General features: G+C 47.7%; 1 protein-coding gene across 4 annotated transcripts in view; it reads left to right on the top strand.

Moving 5' to 3' along the window:
• Positions 1 to 25,613, top strand: part of Cracr2a (calcium release activated channel regulator 2A) — an 89,486-nt gene that overhangs the window by 36,792 nt on the left and 27,081 nt on the right. For all 4 annotated transcript variants that reach the window (XM_055609469.1, XM_055609468.1, XM_055609470.1 and 1 more), the window contains exons 6-11: positions 10,004 to 10,094; positions 13,486 to 13,581; positions 15,508 to 15,695; positions 20,110 to 20,181; positions 22,180 to 22,225; positions 24,035 to 24,141. In XM_055609469.1, coding sequence (XP_055465444.1) covers positions 10,004 to 10,094; positions 13,486 to 13,581; positions 15,508 to 15,695; positions 20,110 to 20,181; positions 22,180 to 22,225; positions 24,035 to 24,141 — 600 coding nt within the window. The remainder of the gene's footprint in view (positions 1 to 10,003; positions 10,095 to 13,485; positions 13,582 to 15,507; positions 15,696 to 20,109; positions 20,182 to 22,179; positions 22,226 to 24,034; positions 24,142 to 25,613) is intronic.

The following is a 25,613-nucleotide window of genomic DNA, read 5'->3' on the forward strand; positions in this document are numbered from 1 at the left end:
CTCAGGACCTCTGGAAGAGCAGCCAGTGCTCTTAACCTCTGAGCCACCTCTCCAGCCCCTGCCATGGAACACTTTCAACACTCATCTTTTTCTGGAACCAAAAAGAATCTGTAGTCCGAGGGTGCAGCGTGCTGCTCCTGTGTGGAGCTGCGTGGGTTCAGATGGATCTTGCGAGTCATGGGGATGCCAGGATCCCACCTCAGTGTGGGTCTAGTTCACGTGACTGTGGGTAAAAGTTTGACATCTATGTTTTTCAGTCAGGGTGACAGTGTCATGTTTTGTCTGGGGAGGGTCTGAAGCCTCCTCAAGATCAAGGCTGACCTGCCAGCCTGGCTCAGGCTCCATTCCCGTAGTCCCATGGCCTGGAAATGCTGGCCTGGCTTCCCGGTCTGCATCTGTGGAAGACCTCACTTGTCTTTGATCGGCTCTGTGTCTGCCCTAAGCCATCTGTTCTTGGCCACAGTACCTCATCTCCCCGAGCTCACCTTGTTCATCTAAGGCCGCAGGTAGTGTCTGAGTGCCTTTGGGCCTTTAGTTCAAACCCCACACAGCCAGCACCCAGATGCTTCCTGCCCGCAGCCGCTTCCCCAGACTTCAGGAAGGGACCATGACAGGGATAGCCTATATTACACAGCAGGACAGGCATCCCGCCGGAGCAGCCATCACTCACCCTCTCATCACCATATTTCCCTGGCACGGAGCTCTAGAAACAGGGAGCTTTAGCCAGGGAGGGAAGCCGTCATGTCCGTGGCCTTGACTCCAAATAGAATAACAAAGTGTTTTGTACATGGCAGGTGGCCCTTATGTGCCGTGGGTGCTCGCTGCCTTCTGGAAGGCCTCAGCTGGTGGCTTTCAAATGTTCGCTTGTGTGGGAATGGGCAGAGGACATATAGAGGCTCACGGAGTCCTCAGCCCCTCCCCCAGGGGATCTAAACTCATGGATACCAGGGATGGGCCTGGGAGTGGGGGTGGCAGTAAGCATCAGACATGCTTCTAGACACACCGCTCCAGTTTGTTCTTCCAGAAGGCATCCGCAAAATCCAGAACACACACACACACACACACACACACACACACACACATCACAGAAGCCAAAAAAAAAGATGTCTGAATCCATGCAGCTCCAGGTAGCTTCACTGTTCCATGACTCTCAGAGACTGCTAGGTTGTATTTTTGTTTCTTTGTTTGTTTTTGGTTGTTGTTAGCCCACAAAATCTATATTCCAGGCCGCCCTTCTAATGCGTATAGGCTGAGGTAGGAGATTCTTGGTGAATGCCTGGTTTAATCAAATGCATGTGTTCTATGGGCGTGATATGAATGGAGACAGAGACACAATGTTGGCATTGCCCTGTGAGCAAGCTGAAAGACGATGGCTGCTTGTGCTGTTATTTGTAAACTTGACCCCCCCCCCCCAATCTGGGGGATGAAAGAATGCTACAGAGGTAACAGAATCCATTAAGAAGAATCCATCTTGAAATCTATTGCCAGTGTCAACCCTTTGCAGAACTTTCTATACTCTTACACTTTCCTTCCTTTCATGTGTACTCTCTAATACACACAGAGAAACCAACCTGAAAGGACCACGGGGCGGAGGGGGAGGGACCCTCAAGGTTTTTTGTTTGCAGTCCAGAGACTGCAGTTATGTGACAGAGACAGTAGGGGGCAGTAGTGAGTCTCCAGCTACAAAGCTGGCTGCTGCTCGGCCTGCTTCCTTTTATTATTATTTTCATTTTCCTGGAGAGTTCTCCAGCTTAAGGTCCTCACCCTGTGGCAGGCGGTGCATTTTGGGGTATATGAGGAAGGACACCAAACCCTCCCAACTTCTGTCCAAATGCTCTGCAATGCAGTTGGTCCCCACACCTCACTTCTTTCCTTTTACTTCCCAGGGGCCAGACTCCAGATGGAGCTGGGAATGCTGACAGTACTAGCTGCAAATGTGTATCATCAATTTCACGCCCAAGGCTGCTTGGAGGAAGCGTCAGAGGATGGTGGGCAGTGGGGGAACTGTGCCCCCTCCTCCTGAGTCAAGCCTGGCTTCTCCTTTTCCCTCTGATCTTCTCTCACCTGCTCATTCCCCTATTCTGAGTCATTTTCTTCACATACAAGCAAAGACAGTTGGGGTTGGAAATGCTTGAGCTCCTTTTGAAAAAAATGTTTTAAGCTGTTTTTATTTTTAGTTATTATGAGAGAGAAGCTGTGTGCCGCAGTGTATGTGTGTGTGTGTGTGTGTGTGTGTGTGTGAAAACAGCTTCCAGGAACCGGTTTTCTGTTTCCACTGTGGGTTCACAGCACTGAACTCAGGTCAGTAGGCTTATGAGTCACATGGTTTTACCAGCTGAGCAGTCTTGCTGGCTTGTACACGCTCTGCTGGAGCTCCTGTGACTCAGTCTGGTGGTCAAAGGGCTCACTGTCATTGTATCCTCACTTTGCCAGTCTGCAAACCGGGAGCTCAAACCAAGCCCACGCTCAAACAGACATGACATCAGAACAGTAGCCATCCTAGGCCAGGCGCCGATTCTGAGACTGCCTGGAGTTCAGGCTCATGCTGAGGCACGTCCGAAACAGAGAGAGTTCCCACGTCTTCTCTCCAAGGTCAAGGGGAGAAGTTATTTAGTCTTCGGATGGTTTTAGCACACCCCTGCCTAGAAGAAACCCGACTGGTGGAGTAAATGGCTTCAGAGACCTTCTGACGTCCCCGACACCTGTAAGTGAAGGCCGAGGAGAGAGGGGGTGGGAACACGATATTGTGACCTGTTTTGACATGGCGGTGCCCCTGCATACTGCTAACTGGAGCCCGCATAGCCTGAGCGCCAACGATTCCCTCCACGTATTGCACTTTTGGAGGTGCAAAGCACTCTGTGAAGGTTAATTAAGTTTCACAGCCCCCGAGGGAGGCTGGCAAGGTAAGCTATTGCTAACTACATCTCACCTTGAGCTTTTGCAAATGATCTTAGAGGGAACTGCCAGCTCTGAGACTGGAACTTACTCTGGAGTCTGAGTTTCTCCACTTCTTCCCTCTCACGTATCCCATCCTTAGCACCCCATTTGCCTGATATCGCACACAGAAATGCACACGCGCGTACACACAGACATACATACACAGACACACATACACACACAATACACATAAATGCAGTCATACACAGAGTCATACATACATAGACACACACACACAGGAACATACATGAACATACATGCCCTCACATACAGAGATACAGGCAGACATTCACAACACAAATACACACACATACATACACACTCATATTCACACACAGATATACAAAAACATACACATTCATCCATACGGAGACAAAGAAACATACATGCACATTCCCATACAGAGACACATACACACCTGCACATAGATAATCATAGACATATACTTCTGCACACACAGAGATAGTCATAGACATACACACACACATACACGCATGCACACACGCACACACACACACAGCACCAGTGGTGATCTTACAAGAGGGAATATTTGCCACAGTCAGACGTCTTAGGTGATGTGTTATCCTCTGACTTAAAATTGGAATTTTTTTCATCCTGGCTTCCACCTGACTCCTCCTTTCAGGTCCCTCATTGCCCCTACCTGTTGAAAAATCTGTCTTTCCTAGGCTCAGCCAGGAAAGTCTTGGCCCCTCCCCACCAGAAGACAAAGCAGCTTCCCTCCACCTTTTCTGCTCGGGGCTCTCAGGTCACGCTGTGACTGCCAGCCAGAGCCCATAGAGAGACTACGGGAATTTTTTCATGGTACATGACCTTTTCTTTCTGGTCCATCCACTGTGGCTTTGGACTTTGTATGCTAAGCTTCTATACGTCTCTAGCCCTGGGATACAGACTGGAGCTTAGGTCTAAATCCTTCTGCCCATAGCAGTACTGTAAGAAAGGCTCCAGTGTTGGAGTGATGTGAATTGTGCACAGTTACTCTTTCAGATCTGCCTCCTCACTCCCTCAGCATCTCCTTCCATTCCCTCTATATTGATGTGTGTTTTCCCTCCCATTTCTGCTTTCCCCTGCTGATGTGTAAAGAGTCTATGGGGGTCCCAGAGACTTTATTTAACTAGAGTTTATGAACTGCATTCTATCTACTGTCTGCTCTGCATATTTCCTCAGGCATTCTTAACCTCGTTAACGTTACCGCTAACCGTAACAGCCTCGTTCTGATTTTTCAGATGTATAAACTTGGAGATCACTGGTGTGTCGTGACTTGGCCAAGGCCAGAAAGTTCTTAAATGTCAGAACCAGGCCTCCCCGTTGTTGATCTAATGAAGTGTAACGCAAGCACAGCTGTCTCAGGGATTGGTTCTCGCCTGAGCTGCCGTGGTCCCTTCCACGGCACTATCCAGCCATCATCTGAAGGGGGCTCTGAGAGGGAGGGTATGCCTTAGTGCTCATGACTTGCTGAGCCTGGGTGGCTACCTCACCACATGCCTGTCCTTCCGCTTCACAGAGAACTCCTGCCCCCCCCCTTCCCTGCCTGTTCCATCTACCTCTTCTCTGTCTCCCCTCCTCCTGTAGCCTAGCACCTACTAGCTGAGGACAGGATAAGTAAACATCACTGGGGAATGGGAATGGGCGTAGCAGGGAGAGTCTTAGGAATGGCTGGCAGAGGGGCAGTTGGCTAGTTATGCCCACATATTACTTGTAGCTCGGAAGCGTAAATAAGGGAAGGTGAGAAGGACAGCTTGATAGCAACGTGAAATTGCATCCAGAAGGAAGATTCAGCACCTGGGAGGATGAAATGAGAGGATAGCCCTGAACATGAGGCCAGCCTGGGCTACAGAGGAAGACCCTGTCCCAAATCATACAAACAATGCACACACACGCACACACTCACACACATAACAAACACACATGCACAAATATGCACTCACAAACACAAATACACGCTCACATGAGCACACACACCTACACAAATATGCATGCGTGCCATGCATACTCATGTACATGCGTGCACAGGCATATATTCTCTCTCACACACACTCATATGCACTCACCCCACCCCAAGATTTTAAAGATATAAATCTTTTTGCACCAAGTAACACAGCAGAAATGGATACCAGAAGAAACTTTCAGGAAAACAAAAGAAAATTAAGTTTAAAAAAAGCAGGCGTTTCAAAGCTGACAAACACCTCAGATTTGACACAGTAGTTGGGCAAAAATACATGAAAGGCAAGCGGTATCTAAAAGGCAGGCGGCATTTCAAATCATCTAACAGCAAGCTAAAAAAATAAATGTACCTTAAAAAGAGAATGTGTATTCTTCTCACGGAAGTTATAAAAAATTAATAATGCTTTTGGCTACAGACAATAGGTTAATAGATTCCAAACAGTAAACACTTTCCCAATATATTCTAGATTCTTCTACTATAACGCCATAAGGCAAGAAATAAAAAGTTAGCGTGTTTTTACAATAATGTTTTTTCTGGGGAGAGGGTATAGCTTGCTAGTAAGGTATTTAGCCAGGATGTAAAAAAAAAAAACCTGGGTTCAACTCCACTACCACTACACACACACAAAATTAGGTAAATAAACCACCCACAAAAGCTTGACAGGGGTGAGAGGGAACTAGCAGGGAAGGAGATGAGAGCAATCAGAATGTATTACCTACATACATGAGAAAAAAAATTAATCATTAAAACACCTCTCAGATAAACAAAATCATTGAAACAAGCATCATGGATAATTTGGCTTATATTCTGAACAGAAGCTAAATTTGTAATGTCAATAAAACATAGACGGTCATTGAATACAGTGGATGGCCAGGTGGGACCCATTATCATAATGCCGATAAACATGGCATCTAACAGGATGACACTTGGGGAATTCTCCTGTGTCCAAAACACAAGAGGCAGAGGCTGAGGATATAAGGTTTGTTTAATGGCATAAGTGTTTAAAGAGAGCCATCACATAGAGTTTAGGAGTTTTAACTGACAAAACCCATCAGTTGTGATGTAGCTGCCAGGCAAAGCTAACGCAGATTTTTCGGCTGCATGAATAGATGACGCACACCTTCGAGGACAAGAGAGACACCAATCAGCTCTACTCTGCACAAATCACACTCGGGCACTGGGCATTTGGTTTGAGGCCCCAGTGACCTGAGAAGGTCCCTCCTTCTGTTCAAAGAAGACTCAGGTGTGAGGGCTCGCAAAAGAGATTCTATGCAAAACAGGGTGGGAGAGAGAGAAGGGTGTGGCCTGATCCAGGGCATCCCCTTTGAACATGAAGAAGATGTTCTCAAAACTTAATGGAGGGTGTTTCTGTTGAAGGGCACACTCAAGGGAATGCGTGTTTCCGTGACTCAGAATATTCCAAAGATGACAGAACTTCTCAAGAAGACAGCCGGTCCCCACTCACAGAAAGTGTCCTACCCTACTTGGTGTAAATAGCAGCAAGGGTTATATTTTCAAGATTTATTATTTTCATTTATGGACATGTGCAGGTACCCTAGAAGGTGGGAACTGAGTCCCCTGGAATTGCTGGAGCAGGCTGTTGTGAACCATTTGGTACTGGCGCAGTGCTCTTAACTGCTGAGCCATCTCTGTAAACCCCATGACGAGGATTTTAAAACCAGTGTTTAAAATAAAAAAAAAAAAAATGGTTGGATGGGACCAAGCTTCCAATCCTGGAATTCTTCAATTTATTGGAACCTAGTGTTCCTTCACTATGGTCAGTTAGCATCTGGGTTTGATTTCTTACAGGTTTTACGGGTTTTTACAGGTTCTTACAGGTTTCTGGCATCAACCTCTTGAGTCCAAGAGGTGAATATAGTATTATATTATAGGTGATATAAAGGTCTCAGGATTTGTAACTTAACAGAGACTGGGCCCCTAGTGAAACCAACATAGATCAGGACTACTTAAAATCCCATGTAAAATGCTCAAATGGAGGGGCAAGTTGTCCTAGGTGTTCAAACAAGGTGCCAGTGAGGTTGGAGAGATGGGTGGATTCTCTCAGAGAACACTTCAACGTCTTGTGCAGTGAGAGTGGATTTGACACCACGGCGACAAAGACGCACAGAATCAGCAGACAGCACAGGCCGCGGCTTTCTTTGGCTGCAGAAGATGGCGCGCCTGGCTGAGCTTCTGCACGACACATGCACAGATCTTCTTGGAGTGTCTCTGGTCATCGCTGCACTCACAGCTACCATGGAGCTTGCACAGATATACACACCCCTGCTCTGCAGCTTCTGCTTTGCCCAGCCAGAGCCTGTGACGGACTCTGATGGGAGCTTTTAGCAGCTAAGCCTTTTCGTCCTCTCCCGATGCCTCTGAGCCCTTCCAGACCCAGCCCCTTCATCCTTGGAAGAAGCCACTTGCTCCTCTCTTTGCCCCACAGCTCCTGATCCTAATTACAAGAATAAATAATTCTGTTCGTTTATTAGGGCATTGTGGTTCTGGATGCTTTTGGCATTCACTTTCTACTTGGTCCATCCTGGTAATGCTGGAAAGAATGTTAGGGCAGGAGCGACCTGGAAGGGAGGATGTCAGAGCACTTGCTCAAGGTTGCACTGAGGAGACAAGCCTGTTCTGGAATAAGGGTCTCCTGAGCCTTGAGAAAGAGTGATACCTTATTGAAAACAGCATCTCCATGCTCCCATTCCTGGGACTCGGTGTGTTCTGCCCTGAGAGGTTCATGCTGTCGTTCAGGCCTGCAGAATCGCCCAGGAGGCTTGAGTCCACGAAGGAGTCTAGGAGGGTCCAGCATCACCGATGCCCATCAAGGACCCAGGGCTTTTTTTTTTTGCAGTACCGCCAGCTTTTGCAAACGAGGGGTAGCATGGGGCACTAGTCAGAGACTGGGTCTGCTTTGGTTTCACTTATGCTTTGTAAAATAAGTTCATTCATGACGAGCAAGCTGTCATGTGAGCATGGAAAAACATCAAGGGTATTAATTTAATCAAGTGAAACTTAGAGCAAAATTAATACAACACATTTAGTGGTATCATAGAATTAATGCCTGGCATGGCCGTTAGGCATGGTAAACAGCTTACACGAACGGCTCTAATTAGCATTGCTTTAGTGGAGCCAAATCAGTTTTTACGTTGCTCTCGTCCCATTTTATTGGTTCTGCAGGATTTATGTAGTTGCCTTTCGCCACCTGAAGTTTTACCTGATGTCACTTGCCATCCAGCCTCTAGGTTGTTTGAAGCGTGTAAGGGTAATTCAAGGCCGAAGAGAAAAACGCCTTGCTTCCTCTGAACCATGTCTACTCCTGACCTTGAGGTGTCCTTATTTCATAACATGGGCCCGTTTCTTCTTACGGTTCCCTCCATGACTTCCTCTCTTTCGTGACGGGTTAGCAGAGAGAAGAGATAACAAGTTCACACACCTGTCATTTACAAGGAGAGATGTCTTGCTCTTTGCCAGAAGGAAACTTTACATTCCCTGGATGCTGAGCAGATTCATAGCCAACCCGGACTGTTAAATCCAAACAGACCAGCAGCTTCTGCCGAACACAACCTGAAAGCTGTTATGGAGCTGCTTCCAGTTTCTGGTCTTGAGGTGGGGTGGGGAACAAATGGACTGAAATTCAGAGCCTAAGGTGATGTCCCTGACCATAACTGTCACTCCAGTTCTTTGGTCTGGGTCCAATATGTGGTTTCTGAAGAGCTGGAAGGATGCTAGTCAAAACGGCTTTTCCTTGTTGCTTAGCGTGTATGTGTGGTGAGCTCTCTCCCTTCCAGAGAGGAAAGGGCAGCGACTGGACCATTGAAAAGCCTGGGACAGTAGAGAAAGCCTGGCCTTAGACTGGAGTCTCAAGTGAACATGGGATGTGAGGGTAAAATGATGGAAGACTCAAGGGAATAGTTACATTCTTTAAAATTTATTCAAATGTCTGTTCACTACTTCTTAGAGCTGATGATGAACGCTATCTCCTCCATTAATAATGTGCCCATCCATGAAGGTCAGAGTGGGCTTGCCATCTTGGAGTTTAGAGTGGCAAGTGACAAGTGTGTGTGTGTGTGTGTGTGTGTGTGTGTGTGTGTATACATTGCACATTCAAAGTGGTTCTTGAAAGCCACAACACCAAGATAGAGGTTGTTGCTTTTTTTTCTTTCTACAAGAGAGAGGAAAAGGATAGGAAGTGGGAGCTAGTGAAAATGGGGTTACCATGGGCTGGAAGGTAGCTCTGCTGGTGAAGCACTTGCCTTAAAATCACCAGACCCTGAGTTCTATTTTCAGAACCCACATTAAAAAAAAAAAGCCAGGTACAGGGGCATTGCTCAGTGTCTTTCCTGTCTTCTGGATCACTGCACAAACATGAATAAACATGTCTATCCCACCACTTGCTTCAAGTCCTGAGGGCTCTTAGGGTGGGGGGAGGGTGCTGAGAGACAGGACAGGAATAGGTCACTTCTGTGTCATCACCAGCCATTATTAACCAGTGCCAGGAGTCTCCTGCTATGCATCTGTGGCCCTGTGTCTCGGATGGCATGGGACCCCTTCCTTTGCAGAAGCCCATTGTCCTCATGAATCTTTGGGACCAGCGTGGACTTAGGCTGACAATTGCATGAGGATGGCACAGTGTCGGGGTTAGTGTAGAGAAGTAGAGAATGCACCAAAAGATGGGATACACCAAGACACTGAGCAGGAAGGAACCCCTACAGGGTGCAATTTCAGATTGTCTCCCTGCAGAGGCATCAGAGGGAGGAGGGGTAGAGAGTGTGGGAGACCAGGGCTCAGTGCTGGAGTAAAGAAGAGTCAAGGAAGAGATTCTGGGGCAGCTTCACTGGGAGCACACGGGTGGTCTGGCAGTGGTCCGGAAGACAGGAGAAGGCCCAGGATGCCTTTTAGCAACCATAGTCAGTACAGCTGGCCTCTGTGAGCTGCAGCCTTGCCTCGTTAGTCAGCCTTGAAAGTTCCTTGAAGGATCCTTAAGGTTGACTTAGACAGTCATCAACCATCCATGGCCCCAGGGTCTTGGGAACTATAGCTGAGGGATAAGCGGCTCTTGGGGAAGACTCTATAAGATTCTCCTTTTGTCACCTTCAGGAGAATTGCTGCTTATGATGAAGAAATCCAGCATCTCTATGAGGAAATGGAACAGCAGATCAAAAGCGAAAGGGAACAGTTCCTTCTAAAAGTGAGTGTTCCAGTCCTGGGCCTGGTGCTGGGGAATAATGGCTGGTTAACTTACCTGCTCTGAACATCTTTCCTCAATAAAATCATCAGCATCCTCCTATAACCTTCTTTTTGTCCCCCTGCTTCAATGTTCAAGGCACTTATCACTTCCAAGTAAAGTGTATAGTATACTTATTTATTTTTATTCCATGTTGTCTGTTTCCTCCTCCTAACATGTATGTTCCTTTACTTACTAACCCAACCTCAGTTTCTCAAGCATGCCTGGACTGTAGGAGATGCTCTATAAATATTTGCTCAATCAATGTGTGAGTGAGCATGTGAATGCATAGAGCTGTGGTTGGATGAATGACAGCAAGGAAGGGAGAAAGGGGAGGAAAAGGAGGAGAAGAGAACCAGGAAGGAAAAAGATGGATGGATAGATAGATAGATAGATAGATAGATAGATAGATAGATAAAGAGAAATAAATGAAATTTTGTTGAATGGATAAGAGAGAAGGGGAGAAAGGGAGAGAGAGAGAAGGAAACAGGAAATAAGGTAGGTAGGAAGGAAGAAGGATATGTGTGATGGATGAATTAGAGAGCATACTTTTGCAGCTACAATGACCTGGACATTGGGTGTCACACAGCGGGCCCCTATACTTATATAGCAGGCCCATCAAAACATACCACCCCCAATGGAGACAGTGATTAGAGATGAGGCCATTCACCCTTTCCTCTTAAACAACTCACCAAGAAAAACCCACAGCCACCATCCTTAGTACCAAGAGTGAAGCCTGTACCCCCTGTTCCTCGTATATCCCTGTTCCCAATGTACCCCTGCTCTGGTACAGCCATGTTTCTGGTACCCCCATTCCTGGGGCACCCTAGCTCCTAGTGAACCCCTGCCTACAACACACTCCTGTTCTCAGCATCCCCTATTCCCAGGGCACCCTATTCCCAGTATACCTCATGTTCCTGGTATACCAATGTTTTGATGTACCCCCATTTCTGGTGCACCCCTGTTACTAGACCTATGTACCTCAGCCTTTCAGCCCTTGTTATTTTAGGAGGTGAGGACCCTCTCTTCTACCACGCTAATCTGTTTTATGTTTGCCACTTAAAAGAAAAAGATCAAGGGGAACTCTGTTCTCCCTTCCATGTACCCCTCTCTATGAGTTTTCAGCAGAGCTGCTGGCCTTGGAATGCAGCCTTGGTTTCCTTTCAGCACTAAGCCCAGGCCATTGTCTCAGGCTCTTCCCTTGATCCAGATTTCAATTTTCTGCTGCTTTGGATTATCCACACCACTGCTCCACTTAGCATCACAGATGCCATTCACACTGCTGGGAAATCAGAATGCCTTCCCGAAATATCTGGCCAGAGCCCCCGGAAGCTTGCCACTATTTTCAGACCACCCCTATTGTCCTTTAGTGCTTTAAACCGTTGTGGCTGTTCCAGTGTTCAGGCAAACTGGATGTGTATGTGGCAAATGGAATCCGCACTCATCCATCAGCAGATCTAAAATAGTTTCCAACAACAGCAGCTCCCCCAATCTGCACTAGGAAAGCCTCCTCCATCATCCTATGACAGACTGCACAGAGGAGACAAGCTCAGAGGATATGTCCCCTCTGCCCAGGTCATGACTATAGTTGAGGTATGTTTCCAACAACAAAGGGTGGCCGCAGGCGTGGGGGCTGGGAGTGAGGTTGCAGGAGAAGGAATTAAGGACCAGTTAGCATCATTTCAGATGACCTCGCTCTGGTACTGTGCCTCCTCCCAGACTCTCCTTTCTCGGTTCTAAATGCCCAGCCCAGAAAGCTCAGTGATTGCTCTTGAGCTTCTGCTGTGAACATGAAAACTCCAATGATGACTTTGGCAGTGCCATTAAGACTGTAGATACAGCCTTTCACTGGTCCCAGAGTTAGGATAAGGATAATACCATCTGTGACATCATAGAAAAGGCCAGAGCCTCTGACCACAGTTTGGATGCTGACTGTACCCATATCAGTAAATTTGACCATGAGAAAAATACCCACTCGTTCACATCCCTAACTCCAGCCTGGGAGATGGCCCCCAGTGATGTCCTAACAGGGTCAGTAGTATACCCCGTGAGACCTGTAAGGGTGGATGCATCGGCGTGGGATTCAGAAACCACTTGCTGCTCCAGCCTTTGTCATGAGGTGCTTGTTCCATGAGCAGTGGCCAAGTGAGCTAAGTAGGTCCCTTGCAGCTGATTCTCACCAAACAAAAGCGAGGGTCGAGACTGTCTGAGGAGACTCCATCTGGGCCATTGCATACGAGTCAGGTGAGGATGCCACATGTCTTGTGGCATCACCTCTGGTCGCTGATCTGTTCGAACGTGAGCAGAAGAGCAAGTAGCAGCACCGGAAGAGGCACGCACCTTTGAGCAAAGGTGACCAAAGGCTTGTAAGCCAGAAACAGCTGATCTGACAGACACGGTAGCCAGGACCCCTCTAGTCACCAAGAGCAATATCCCACAGCTGCTCCCCTCTTGAGGCCATCTCTCTACCAAGGACCACCCTGGGGCCTTCAGCAGCTCCTGGTGTGTTGTTTTCTTTTCCAGTATATTCAATAGCTTGTCCCTTCCTTGCCTTGTAAGTAGAGTGCTACAGGGGGCAAAAGGCTGTTGGCTTCGATTCTGTCAAGATCCAGAAAAATAAAGCAACTTAGAAGAACACTGGAGGGACTCAAACCCAAGTTTCCTGATGCAAAACCTAGAAGTCTTGCACCCCTCCTGGCTCTGCTGGTAATGGTGGGCCTCCAAAACCCCACACTCTCTGCAACACTGCAGCCAGACAGCACCGCATCGGTACCCAAAAGCCTTGTCAGCTCTGTGAGGAGAAGCCCAGGGTGGGGCGTGAAGGGAGGAGCATGTCCAGTGCATAGCAGAGACGTCTTGAGGAGCGTAGCCCAGGCCCCCTGAATCATGGTGAGCAGTGAACACTCAGATCCGCCAGGAGGCAGGAGTTGTGCATTGTGCCCAGAGCTAGTGTGGTTTAAGGGACCAGTGACGATGTCCATCATGAACTAAAAGCTCCATGTTGGAAGCTGTTTTAGATATTTACAGCTGGGAGGTTGGCTTCCCAGGCTTCCTTTCTCCCCGTATCACTCCCCCAGTGATTGTTCTTAGGTCATTGTTCTGGCGGGAAAGCACAGCAGGGCACTGCCACAGGACATGGCCACATCCACAGAAAGTTTTCTAGCACATCTTGGATCGCTAACAGTCTCATGGGTCCTCCGTGGTGGAGTACGTGGGTCAGTGACGCCTGAGGCTTCAGGGGAAGAGCCTCAAAGTGAAAAGGGAGTGGTGGCCCAGCTGATGGAGGAGTTCTTACAAGGCCGTATGCCGGGTGCGCTGGGGTTAGGACCCACCATCTTCTCTTCTGGCTTAACAGGACACAGAGAGGTTCCAGGCCCGCAGCCGGGAGCTGGAAAGGAAGCTGAGCGCCAAGGAGCAGGAGCTGGAGCGTCTCAATCAGAAGCAGAGGAGGGTAGGTCACTGCGGAGACGCCTCAGCTCTTCCAACTCATCTTGCCTCTGCCTCACCCCCTCTGTCTCTCGCTCACGGGATTTTAAACCTGCGGGTCTGAGTGTGTCTTCCTTTAAAGTCCCCCCACGAGGTGGGTGTATTGACACGTGCATGTAATTGCCTCACTGGCGAGACTGAGGCAGGAGGATTGTGCGTTCCAGAGCAGCCTTGTGGGCATAGTTCAAAGTGCAGCCTGGGCTATACCTCGAGACCCTGTGTCAAAATGCTAAAACATCTTAAAATTTAAAGCAAAAATCACAGATGGCCGTAGGCAGAGCCACAATCGGATGTCTAGCCTAGAGATGTCCCTGTAGCCTTCTGTGTCCCTGTGAGTCACCCAGCCCCTGGGGGTCTGAGGACAGTTTCACATAATGATCCCCGAAGGTAAGAATGGATGCTAAACCTTGAAGTTGGTCCAGGCTTCCTGCAGAAGAAAGGAGGAACCAGAGGGAGTACAGAGACACTTGTGTAGTCGCTGATATTCCAGAGGAAGTGCAGACATGTTTTTCCTCTTCAGCATGGCTGTGGACACCCCCAGATGGAAAAGGCTCTTTAAAGAACTGCCCACATGCCAGGAAAGAGTCCACGACGGCCTCTGGGACACGGGTTAGATGCAAACACCAGTCACTCCCCGGTTGGTACCTGAGGAGAGAGACAGCCTCTGTGGTATACTCTACAAGGCAGCAGTTGTGTCTGGAGCTAAGGACCCCAGGCTGGTGGAACCAGGTTGCCAGGCCGACTGTCTTGCTCAGCAGACTTTTCAGAAAAGCAAGACCTCGTGGTGGAGAGAGGCCACGGCAGCCCTGACCTCCAGTCTCAGTTTGCCTGGTGGTGGAAGAAATCCAGCCACGGACAGACCCAGCCACGTGGCTTTCCTGGGAACAGCAAAGGTTATTTTTAGCAATCTGTGAGATGAGCATCAGCTTGGAGATCCCCCTGTTAAGGCTGGGGCTGCTGCCCCTGCCACTCGTTGGCTTCAGGTCTAAATGTCCTTCTTCTCTCTAGCAAGAGGCTGCAAAGCCTGGGAACTGCCCACCGCTTTTCCATTCTCTGTCCACAATCAGCTTTGCCTCTCAGTCCCTCTTAGCCTCCTTTCTGTCATGCATTACATTCATAACAATTAAATTTATCCCTCAAATGAATGATTGCCACTCCATTTAATTACTGCACGCTTGCCTAATAACACAGGAGCCTCATGAGAGGCTCACAGCATTCCTTGTTGCTGCTTTTCTCCCCTCACTGGCCACATTCATGAAACTAAATTTATTATGATCTATTTGCCTTGGTGTGCTGCTCTGTCTGGTGAGGGTTGGAGGCTCCACAAAGCCCACTCTCCAGCCAAGAAGAGCTGAAGTTATCAAAATGCACATCTTAAAGTCACTTCAGGGATGCAAGAAAAAGCACAAGGTCTGTTTGACCTGGTTTGGTTGTTTCCTCAGAATCTCCAAGGTCTGAGGCAGTCGAGCAAAGCTGTCTCTTAGATGAAAAGAACTGGGCGCCTGTGGCTGAGAGGAGAAAGGGAATGGACGAATTTCCTATGTGTGTTCACCACAGGGAAGGTAGCATCATGATGAACAGCCACTTTGCTGTTCTCTGACCCTGTTAGGGACCAAGGTAAAGACATTGGCTTTGAGGACAAAAGGTACTTCAATGGGGTCTCCAGTGCATGCTGCCTTTGGGAGAGAAGACACAGGTAAACAGTGGACTTTTCAGGGCCACCCCAGGCCTATCCAGCAGTCCCATGTGGAGACAGGAGGGACAGAATGTGCAGATCTCTACATGGGACTGATGGAGCAGAGCTGTGCTGACTTGGGCTGGAGGGCAGTATGGGACTGAAGCAGCTATGGTCCTGCCCTTGTTCATCCTTCCTCTCTGTCCCGCTTTGTAGCTGGAAGGCCAATGCACAGCTCTGCACAATGACAAGCATGAGACCAAGGCTGAGAACACCAAGCTGAGGCTCACTAACCAGGAGCTGGCCCGTGAGTTGGAACGCACCTCCCACGAACTCCAGGAGGCCCAGCAGCAGCTGGAGAGCCTCCAGAGAGAGGCCTGTGAGCTGCAGCAGGAGAAGGAGATGTGAGTCCAGTCCCAGACACTGCAGGGTGCTGCGTCCTGTGGTGGGGATCAGGATCTCCCCTCCCAGAGACCCGTTTCCTGGTCCGTGTGTGAGGTGGAGTGTTGGGGTCCTTATTCACTGGGATTTTCCTCTCTCTCCTTTTCTTCTTTCCTTCCTTTCTTCAACAGAGTCTCACTGTGTAGCCCACATTGGCCTTGACCATAGCCTCAGCCTCTTGAGTTCTGGGGTGACAGGCATGAACACACATGCACACACACACACATACAGACTGCTGACACTTTGAGACTTCTAACCCTCTTCAAGCATCTGAGACCTACTGAACAAAGCAATGCTGTGCTGGCGCTTCACAAGAAATAGCTCTTGCCCTAGCTGCTCTCTGTTGCTGTGCTAAAACACTGACCAAAACCAACCCGAGAGTGGAAAAGGTTTATTTGGCTTACAGGTTTCATCCCACCATCAGGGGAAACCAAGGCAGGAACCCTGAAGGAGGGAACTGAACCAGAGACCATGGAAGAGTGTTGCTTACTGGCCTTTCCGGCTCATGCTCAACTATGTTTCTTAAAGAGTGCAGCCCCGTCTGCCTAGGGATGATTCTGCCCACAGTGGGCTGGCCCCTCATACATCTATTAGTAATCAAGAAAACAGCCCACAGACATGCTCACAGGCCAGTCTTGTGGAAGGAACTCTTCAACTAAAGTTCCCTCTTCCTGGGTATGTCAAGTTGACAACCGGGATTAGCCATCACAGCCCTGGTTCCCCAAAATTTATTATGCAGTTAGAAAGACCTGCTGTTCTACCCATACATAAGGAGGCAACCCAAACAAGGAATGAAATATCAGAGGGCCCTTTATTCCTGTTGAAGGCCGGAGGCCAGGGGCTTCGGGTAGATGAGAGTGGAAAGACTTCTGAGGTCAGCTGGCAATGTGACTCGTGTGTGGCAGGGCTCTGGAATAATAGTTCAACCCCTAGCCATTTTTTTTTTCTAGCAGTGTTCCTGTGAGAGGACTGTCTGAGCACTCAAGGGAACCATATATCTCTCAAAGCTCAGCTTCCTGCTCACTGCTCTTAGGGCCCAGCCATTGCACTCAGGCAGCTAGACAAAGGCAGAGCCATGCCTGAGAGCAAAGTGGGTGGGTCTTCACCTGAAGCTGGAGGGGATGATGACAAAGCAGCCCCTTCACCTTTGGGGACATTGGGTTTTAGGAACAAAGGACTCTAAGACCAGCCAAAGGGACTTGCATATTTATTTGGCCATTGATTTATCTACATGCTCATGGATGTCCTCACCTGACAAAGAGTCGTGGGACATTGTTCCATGCTAGGAACCTTTGGCCTTCAACATGTCTCACTTAGATCAAGAACTTGACCTTATCTCCTCTGATCCTGCCATGTTCCTATGTGCCTGGTGTATTGTCAGTCTGATTGAGGGGCAAGGAGAGTGCAATCTTGGAAGTTAAATAGTGAGCCTGCCAGACACACCCACTCATGGGTAGGACCAGAACCCACTTCATTCACTTGCTCTTCACTTCTTCATTCATTCACATCCTTCATCCATTCTGCCAAGGGTCATGTTGTGCCTGAAAGACATCAAGTGTACCAGTGGTCTGACTTCAGGGCGTGGGATAGTAGGACTGACAATCAGAAAAGGCTTTGCACAGCGCATCCTAAGTGCCTTTGTTCAGTGCTGGCAAGATTCTGGTATGTGGAATACATTCAAAATGCCCCCAACAGTTCTACTCCCATTTGGAGTCAGAACCATTTGAGATGGACTGCCTGGATGAGAATGAATGAATGAATGAATGAATAAATGAATGAATGAATGAATGAATGAATGAATGAATGAATGAATGAATTGCCTGGGAATATCACCCGGTAAGAGATCTCCCATTGTAAGATAAATAAATGACTCCCAAGAAGCTGACTTAGAATGGAGCCCAGCCCGCATGCAGTGCTTTGGATGGCTAGTCAGGGGGACCATACATTTCCTCATAAACAGGCTGAGTCAGTTCCTCCACCCTGAGAGTACGGCACCAAGGCACAGGTACCTAGCTTACTATAGAATTAGGGATTCAGGCAGCCTGAATCTAGCCAGCCTCTGAGAACTGCAAACATCGGAAGGCAGAGACATTAAGACAGCGAAGGAAAACAAACACTTGTGCTGAGCCTCACAACTCAGCCCAGGCAGTCAGAAATCTTCACGACTCTTAATTAAGACAGCCAGAGGTGCAATCTCTGAAAAGATGGAGGCAAGGGAGTGAGGAGGAGAAGAGAGGCAGGAAACGTGTGATCAGGAGCTTGGGATATCTCAGGGATGTGACAGGTCCAAGAGAACCCTTCCACCCAGGGAAGCCAGGGGAGGGGCCAGCAAGAGTCCTGCCTTATTTTCTGGAGAGTGGAGTCTCCCACCAACACCCTTGGCAGTACCATAAAGCTTCTGTTCGCTGTCCATTTCACAAAGGAAAATCAGAGGCTCAGAGAAGCCACCTGACCAGCTACAAGGTCAGGCCAGGGCCCAAACCTCTTTCTATCAATGTTCCTTGTAATGCGGTATTGCTTCAGAGCTGCTGAGAGGGGAGAAGGAGGAGACAGGAAGTAAACAGACTCAATCATTTATCAGCAAGAATCCCGAACGGGCAAAATTAATTTTCCCATTCTCTGAAGACATTGAAGGTAGAAAAATTAGATTTGAGGATGAGATTTAAAAAAAAAAAAATCTTAGGCATCGAGATAATGCAAAAATGAAGGCCAGCCTAAAAGCTGCTCCCCTGAGCTGATTTTTAATTAACTTTTATTTTGAAGATATAGTTTAAGACAAGATACAAAAGAGTGACTCCCCAAGAGAGATTGGTCTCTTCCTGTGACCCCCATCTCTGGTGGTCTATTTCTGGAGTCTGTTATGCATGTGTGAATATATCCACATACACACATTTGCAAACACCCACGGGAGCACATCCACACATGTACACACACACACACATACACACACACACACACACACACACACACACACACACACACACACACTTTTCTTTAGAGAATGGCAGCCAGCCAGGCATAAAGGTTTGTTTTACCTTTTTCACTTAAAAACATATTTTGTAGAATATGTGTTATAGCTTATCTCTTTTCTAAAAAACAAAGCCAACAGCAACTCTGTGAGGGAAATTACACACTTCCCACCAAGCACTATAACAAAAATCAGATGGTTCCCTCTCTCCCAGTTAGCTATCACCCAGGAAGAGAAAACTTCAATTCAGAGGGACTTAAAAGGTTAGTCAGTCAAATATCCAAGAGCCACTGTAAGATACTCTTTGGTTAACACACAAACACTGTATAGCTGGATATATGTATGTGTGGGTATATGTGTATTTTCATAAGTATGCTCTCTGTGTGTGTGTGTCCCTTAGTATTGTACACAGAGACAGAGAAGATCTGCATAGCATGAGGTTTATAAACTGCTTTCTCAAACACTGAAGACACAGTCCTCAGCTCTATAGTGAGCTGCCTCTCCTCAGCAGGAGACATCTTTTCTGTTGTCCCTGGGCAGTGGGGTAGGAGCTAGTCAGAAGAGTCACCCAGCTGGGCCCAGGCCTCTTCAGCAGCAAGGACCTGACAAGAGCAGGCAGGGCTTCCTGTGTTGAGCTCATCAGAGCAGAGTCCTAGGCAGGGGCTCAGGGATCCAGTTTGTATAATGGGAAATGCACTGTTTTCCCCTAAGTTGAAATTAAATATAATTGGTAATAAAATGTGAGGAATTCACATCTCCGCAGGAGCCAGCAGAATTATGTTGCTTAATTAGGATTGTCTGAGGTGAACTTAGAATTTGATTCAGTCTGTTATGGTCGTCGAGTGACTTTGTAATTATTCTGTAAAGAAGAAGAAAGCAAAGACACTGATGACGACGCTCAAGGAATGAAGTTATTAGGCGTTTGGTGGGAGGGTCCCCAGGCTGATGCAATCGTCAGCTGCTCAGTAATGGCACTGAGAGGTGGCAGAGGGGTGACTCTCCTCACAGCCCAGTGAACACAGTCAGATGGAAAGTGACAAGCTTATCAGGCTGTTGGGGGTTCTCCACCAGAGAGCCACACTGCTGTGGAAATCCGAACTCCGGGCCCTTGGTGGTGAGATTGGAGAGCCACCTAGATTCCATGCTGAGGTTGAGAGAACAGAGATGAACTTGAGTTTCCAATGCTGCCTGCTCCTGCTTCCTTTTTTTTTCTTTCCTTTTCTTCCTTCTCTTCTTGCCTCCCTCCCTTCCTTACACTTTGCCTTCCTTTCTCTTTTCTTCCTTCATTTTCTCCTTCCCCACCTCCCTTCTTTCCTCTCTGAAATGCCACTGTTTCTTTGTACAACGGTAGCTTAGACAGCCCCCCGCCCCAGGCCACCACTCACTTGGCTGTGTCTGCTCTTTTCTAGGGAAGTGTACCGAGTGACAGAGAGTCTCCAGCGGGAGAAGTCGGGCCTTCTGAAGCAGCTGGATTTCCTAAGGTGGGTACATCTGGGAAATCATCCCTGCCAGTACTCTAGAACAACACGATGCCAAGAGTGCTCACGTTTCCGCAGTCGCCAGTGTGTGGGGTGGGCTGTTGAGTACCACCCTCTGGGGAGGCGTTTACTCACGTGCCCTCCTACCTCTACAGTTCATTCCTCTGTGTGTCAGGCTCTTCCTCGTCCTTGCTGTCTTGTTGGGACAGTTCATGGTCCTTGGTTGAGAAGGAGTAGGTCTGAATGGGCAGGTCTGAACGGGCAGCAACTCTATGACAAGTATAAAATCTCACCTTCAACAAAGGCATTGAGTCTGGGAGGTACTGGTCTATTCTGGTATCAACCAAGAGCATGTTGGTATCTGAGAAATGAATTGATTGCTGTAACACCAAACGGAAATCCATGTCTGACCGACTCTTACCTGAGCCGTAGAATGAGCAAATGCATCACACACAGGGCTAAGAAAGGAGTTTCCGTATCTTGTAAAACCCACTGAAATAAATTCAGAGTTCACTGGCCTAGGATGTACCAAGAAAAGCAAGCACAGAAGAGGAGAAAGGTGGGCCTTTGGGGTTTGCTTATAGTTTTCCATAGGCTGTACGTGCCATCTGCTGATGGCCTCACTGGGCACAGTGATGACAAAGGGCTTTAACTCTTTGTTTTCAACGTGCAAGTGGCTTTGAATCACTTCCCGGTGCGTATGAAATGTCGTGTGACTGTTTTTGTGATGGCAAGGTGAGGCCAGCGACTGATGTGTTTAGTGGTGAAGAATTCAAAAAGAGGTGTTCTGCTTGGAGTGAGATGAGGCCTGCCCTGGTCAGGAGATGGAAGAGCTCTTAAGAGGCCATATTCTACACCACTGGAGACAAGGTCTTTGTTCTCAGGAGGCTCTAGGAAGAGAACAAGAGTACAAGGACACTTGATTTTGTTTTTGTGTTATTAATTTGTTTTTTTTTTATTCTATTGTACTTAAAAAATAACGGAGGGATAGGTCCAATGAGAGTGAATAGAGGGCATGGCATGGCCCTCTACTGATGTTCACAGATCTTTCTCTTAGAGATAAGCCTTTGTGAAGTTCAGACTCACAGGCCCAAAGCCTCTCTATGCTGTCACGTGGTTACTACAGTTAAGCAGAGGGGCTGAGGCTGATTTCCCAATCAGTGAAATCACCAAGAATCCAGGAGAAAGAGAGAATGTTGGAAAGTGGGGCAGGGGTGAAGCGGGACAGTGAAGTGTAGGGTAGTGGTGAGACCAGGACCATGTCTGGAGTGTGAGACATGAGGACTTCCTTAACCTCTGCTCATGTCCTGCACAGAAAGAATAAACAAAATAGAAAACAACAGAGTACACTTTGCCATGAAGCAGTGATCTCAGAGGCCTTCTAAGTCCTCATTGGGTTGCCAACTTGCTGCTTAGCCAGCACAAGGGTCCTTCAGCACAAGTGAGTGTGAGATGCTCACTTGGCCATTGTCAGGGTTTACCTTCCACATCTCTTCCCCAGACTTGTCCCAAGGGCCTGGCTGTGTCCCTGAAAACAATGAGACAAGCTGCCAGTGTTTTCTTCAAGAGGGATGGCATTGCAGGTCCTGTTTCTTGGTTGTCGTTCCTTGGGACAGCCCGAAATCTGATTCTACAGGCATAGTGCACTTTCCGAGTACAGAACTCCGTGGTGGCTCACTCCTGCATCCTGGATGCTGAACAAAGTTTGGCAATCAACACCTGTTCCAGGAGATCTGCCTTCAGAGAAGGCAGAGAAGGAGCCCACCAACAAGTCACAGGGGGACACAGCATCCTGTACCATGTCATGGAGGCTGAGTGTTCCTCAAGGGCAGTATGTGTCACAAGGCCACTCAGTCTTATCCCCCTGTCCCTGCGCTGATTTACACATGAACTTCCTCTGTCCATAGCCACATCCCCCGGCCTTCCATACCATCTGGCTGGCTAATGGGATCTGTCAGCTGCAGAGTCCATGTTTGAATAGCTCTCCCTTACTGTCCACAGGGAAAGGAACAAACATCTCCGGGATGAACGGGACATAAGTCTTCAGGTAATTGGCCAGTGCTCTTTTGGGACTGGGAGCGGAGGGAGACAAGGCCCAGGGGCCATCTGATCCATGCCAGGACTGATCAAGACTGCCCTGACACTCACAGTGTATGCGATATGCAAGCAGTAAAAAGGTAACCACGCACGGATTTTTTTTTTTTCCATGAAGGGAAATGACTTCCTCTTGGCACAATCAGACTCCAATGTTTGGGAGAGCCACACATTTCTTGGATGTAAAAGTGATAGTTCCATCGTGAAATGGCGCAGTTGAAATGTCATGGTCACGTGAAGTCGAATGCTCCGTTTGTTCTTTCATTTAAAATTTTATCTCCTGATGAAATTCTCAAACTTTATGCTGTCAGAAAGCAAAGCTGCAATGCACACATAGCTATTTACACAGCTGATTTATGTGTATAACTTTATCTCTACTTTATACATACCTAAACCGTACCTCTACTCTATATGGACCTCCTCTATACACCTGAGCACAATGCTCCATAATTTCCCAAACAGTATGACATTCACAGGTCTTTACAGTGGGACACATAAAAGATACTCTAGAACTGCTACTCCTCTCTTTTCCCTTTTAAAAGGGAGACATTGGATTTGCTGAAGGGGCAGGGCAGCTCAATAAGACCTCCTAATTGTAAGATTATCATGCTGTGAACTCCTGTGTCCCTGGAGAAGGCGTTGGTCACCTTCAACATGATTCCAACTCTCATACAAGGAAGGGGAGTTCCTGATCTCTTTCTCCCAGGTTATAAGGATTTTTGAGGGGGAAAAAATCGTAGAGAGAATGTGTTGTGTGCTATGTGCTGTGTGCTGCAGCCTTGGCTGAGCAGTAACCTAAATACAGCCAGCCTCTGAGAGTTGCCACACCCTGAATTAGGCCCTGCCTGGCTTATGCTGCCATCCTGAGGGTCCTTGCTCCACTACTGTTTCTTTCGCATCACCAACCAGCAACAATCATCTCAGCCGCCCACCTGTGTGCACTATCAGGGCAATACTTAAGCCTACACATGTTTGTCTGATAATGATAATGATTATAATTGTTTTAGAAGGAATTCTGATTAAAAAAAAAAAAACAAACTCCCAACCAAATGTCGTCCTAATCCCTTCACCTCACTTTCCTCCCCCTGCCAAATTCATTTTGTTTTGAGAGAGAAGGGGTAGAAGGAAGAATTCCAGTAGGGAATCAAAGAAAGGGGGATGGAGCTCCACTGATGCAGCATAACAATTAAAGATTTGCCTGGGATCATTAAAGCCATGCCCTCGAGGTTGCTGGGGGCTCAGCAGTTCCTCCCCTTGTGGTTCGTCTGGGAGCATGGAGAGGCTGATTAAGGCGGTACTCTTCCTGTGGTCTGACTACCCGTGTCAGCTGGAAGAACTCTGTCTCAGACTCTTGGCAAAGGGGTTCTGGGTTCTGCTCCTCTGAGCCCTGCTCCTCCTGGGTTCTGGGAGATTAAAGCCAACAAGGAAGAGAGTGACTTAAAATATTTTCCTATGTAGCATGTATCTTTTTCTCTTTTGATCTCTTACAAATTACCAGTTCCTGTGAAGAATGACACAGGAGGCCCCAGGCCCTCCACTCGGTATTCCCTTCTCTGAGTGCATTTCTGGAAAGAAGATGAAGGAATCCTAAATGGGAGAGATGGGCGGGGGGGCGTAGAAATACAGGAGAGTGGGTGACTGAAGAGGAAAGCTTGTCCTGCCTCTCTTCAGAGCCCTGTTTAGATAGAGTCTTCATTTCTTCCCAAGCATCGTGACATATCTACAGGCATGGTGTATCTCAGGGCATTTTGTGTTTCTGCAGAAAGATAAGGCAGCCAAGGCAAACACAGCTGCTGCCAAGGCAAGCAGAAAGCAGAGATCTGGCTCTGTGATCGGCAAATATGTGGATGGCAAGGACATCCTCAGGAGGTAAGTCATCACCCACCACTCCTACTTTTTCCCTTCATTCATCTGAGCCTCTGAGCCCACATTTACTGGTCCTTTGTGGTGTGTCCCTATTAGTTTGGCCTGAGGTCAGTCTCACTCACTTTCCTTGAATCTTGGAGGGACTGGCCTTCTCCATTGTGTTATCCAAGCTAGAGAGTGACTATGCAGAACAAACCTGACCTGTAGGACAGAGAGCATCTTTGAGGCTACCCTGCCCTGCCCTGCCCTGCTGTGGGCCTGCAGAAAGGGACTAAGGGGCACTTCAGGCTAACTTTGAAGGAGGAGGAGGGAGTGGAGATGATCAGGGAGAAAGTGACAGAGGGAGTAGCTGGACAGTGCTCTACTTCTTGGAACTACTTGTTTTTTTTCTGGAATATAATTATACTGACTGTGAGCTGAATTAAAATGTCATATAGAATCACCCTTAGCTGAAACCCTTTAGAGACAAAATTAGGGCCTGTGATTGACAGATTCCTTCCAGTGATTCATATTTAACTCGCTGAAAGGCAGCATGTTTTGTTGGTATTGGAGGGCACACGAATTGAGCTTGAGTATGGAAAGTGTTGGCTTGCTGCTCATTCAGACAGACAAGGCAGTCCTCTACTCCCCCCAACCCCACCTCTTTTGAACAGGTACTGTATCCACATGGAAAGACACAGAGAGGTCAAGGCAGCTAAACCCTCTGTATCAGGCTGAGGGGAAGATGTGTAAACTCACTCACAGAGAAGATGCGCAAGCATGAACTGAAAATACTTGCAAAGTAAAAGTGACTTAGGGAGGTAAATGGGCTGATCAAGGAAGCCCCTGGGTCAGACCATCTCAATAGCTCAATAATGAGATACAATCTAGAAGCTGAACTTTCTATACTAGTATTTGTTAGCTGGTTGGTTTCTCAGAACCGAATGTGTTTCTAGGTTGATTGATTCGACAGTCATTTATGGATTGCCTACTCTGCACCTGACATTCTTTCAGGCTTTCTGGCATTCCCACTATGCCTAGCCACCATCAGTTGCTCGTGTAATAGATAGGTATTGAGTGGCAACTGTTGGCGAAATACGGGGCCAGTCACTTGAGCAGAGGTTTGCAAAATAGACCCCTTCTCTCCTTCGTGAGCTCACAGCCAAGCAGCAGAGATAGAAAATAACCCACTAAGCATCAAAGCTCTCTGAATTCCAGTATCGATTTTGGCAAAAGCAGCCACTCTCTCTAGTGCTGGCAGGAAGTGTTTGGTGGCAAAACAAAAAACGAGCTTAGATGCGCTAAGCTGAAGCCATTACAGAATGTCAACAGTTTTATTTGAGATCTTCCCAAATAAAACGCTTTTTTTTTTCCAAGAAGTGCTTCATTTTAGGGTACACTTAAATGCTTGTTTCATTTTCTGTTGAAATACCTTTGGAAAAACATGTAGTGTGTGTGTGTGTGTGTGTGTGTGTGTGTGTGTGTGTGTGTGTGTG

Source organism: Psammomys obesus, unplaced genomic scaffold, assembly GCF_907164565.1.
Source record: "Psammomys obesus unplaced genomic scaffold, mPsaObe1.curated_primary_1811, whole genome shotgun sequence".
Lineage (NCBI taxonomy): Eukaryota > Metazoa > Chordata > Mammalia > Rodentia > Muridae > Psammomys > Psammomys obesus.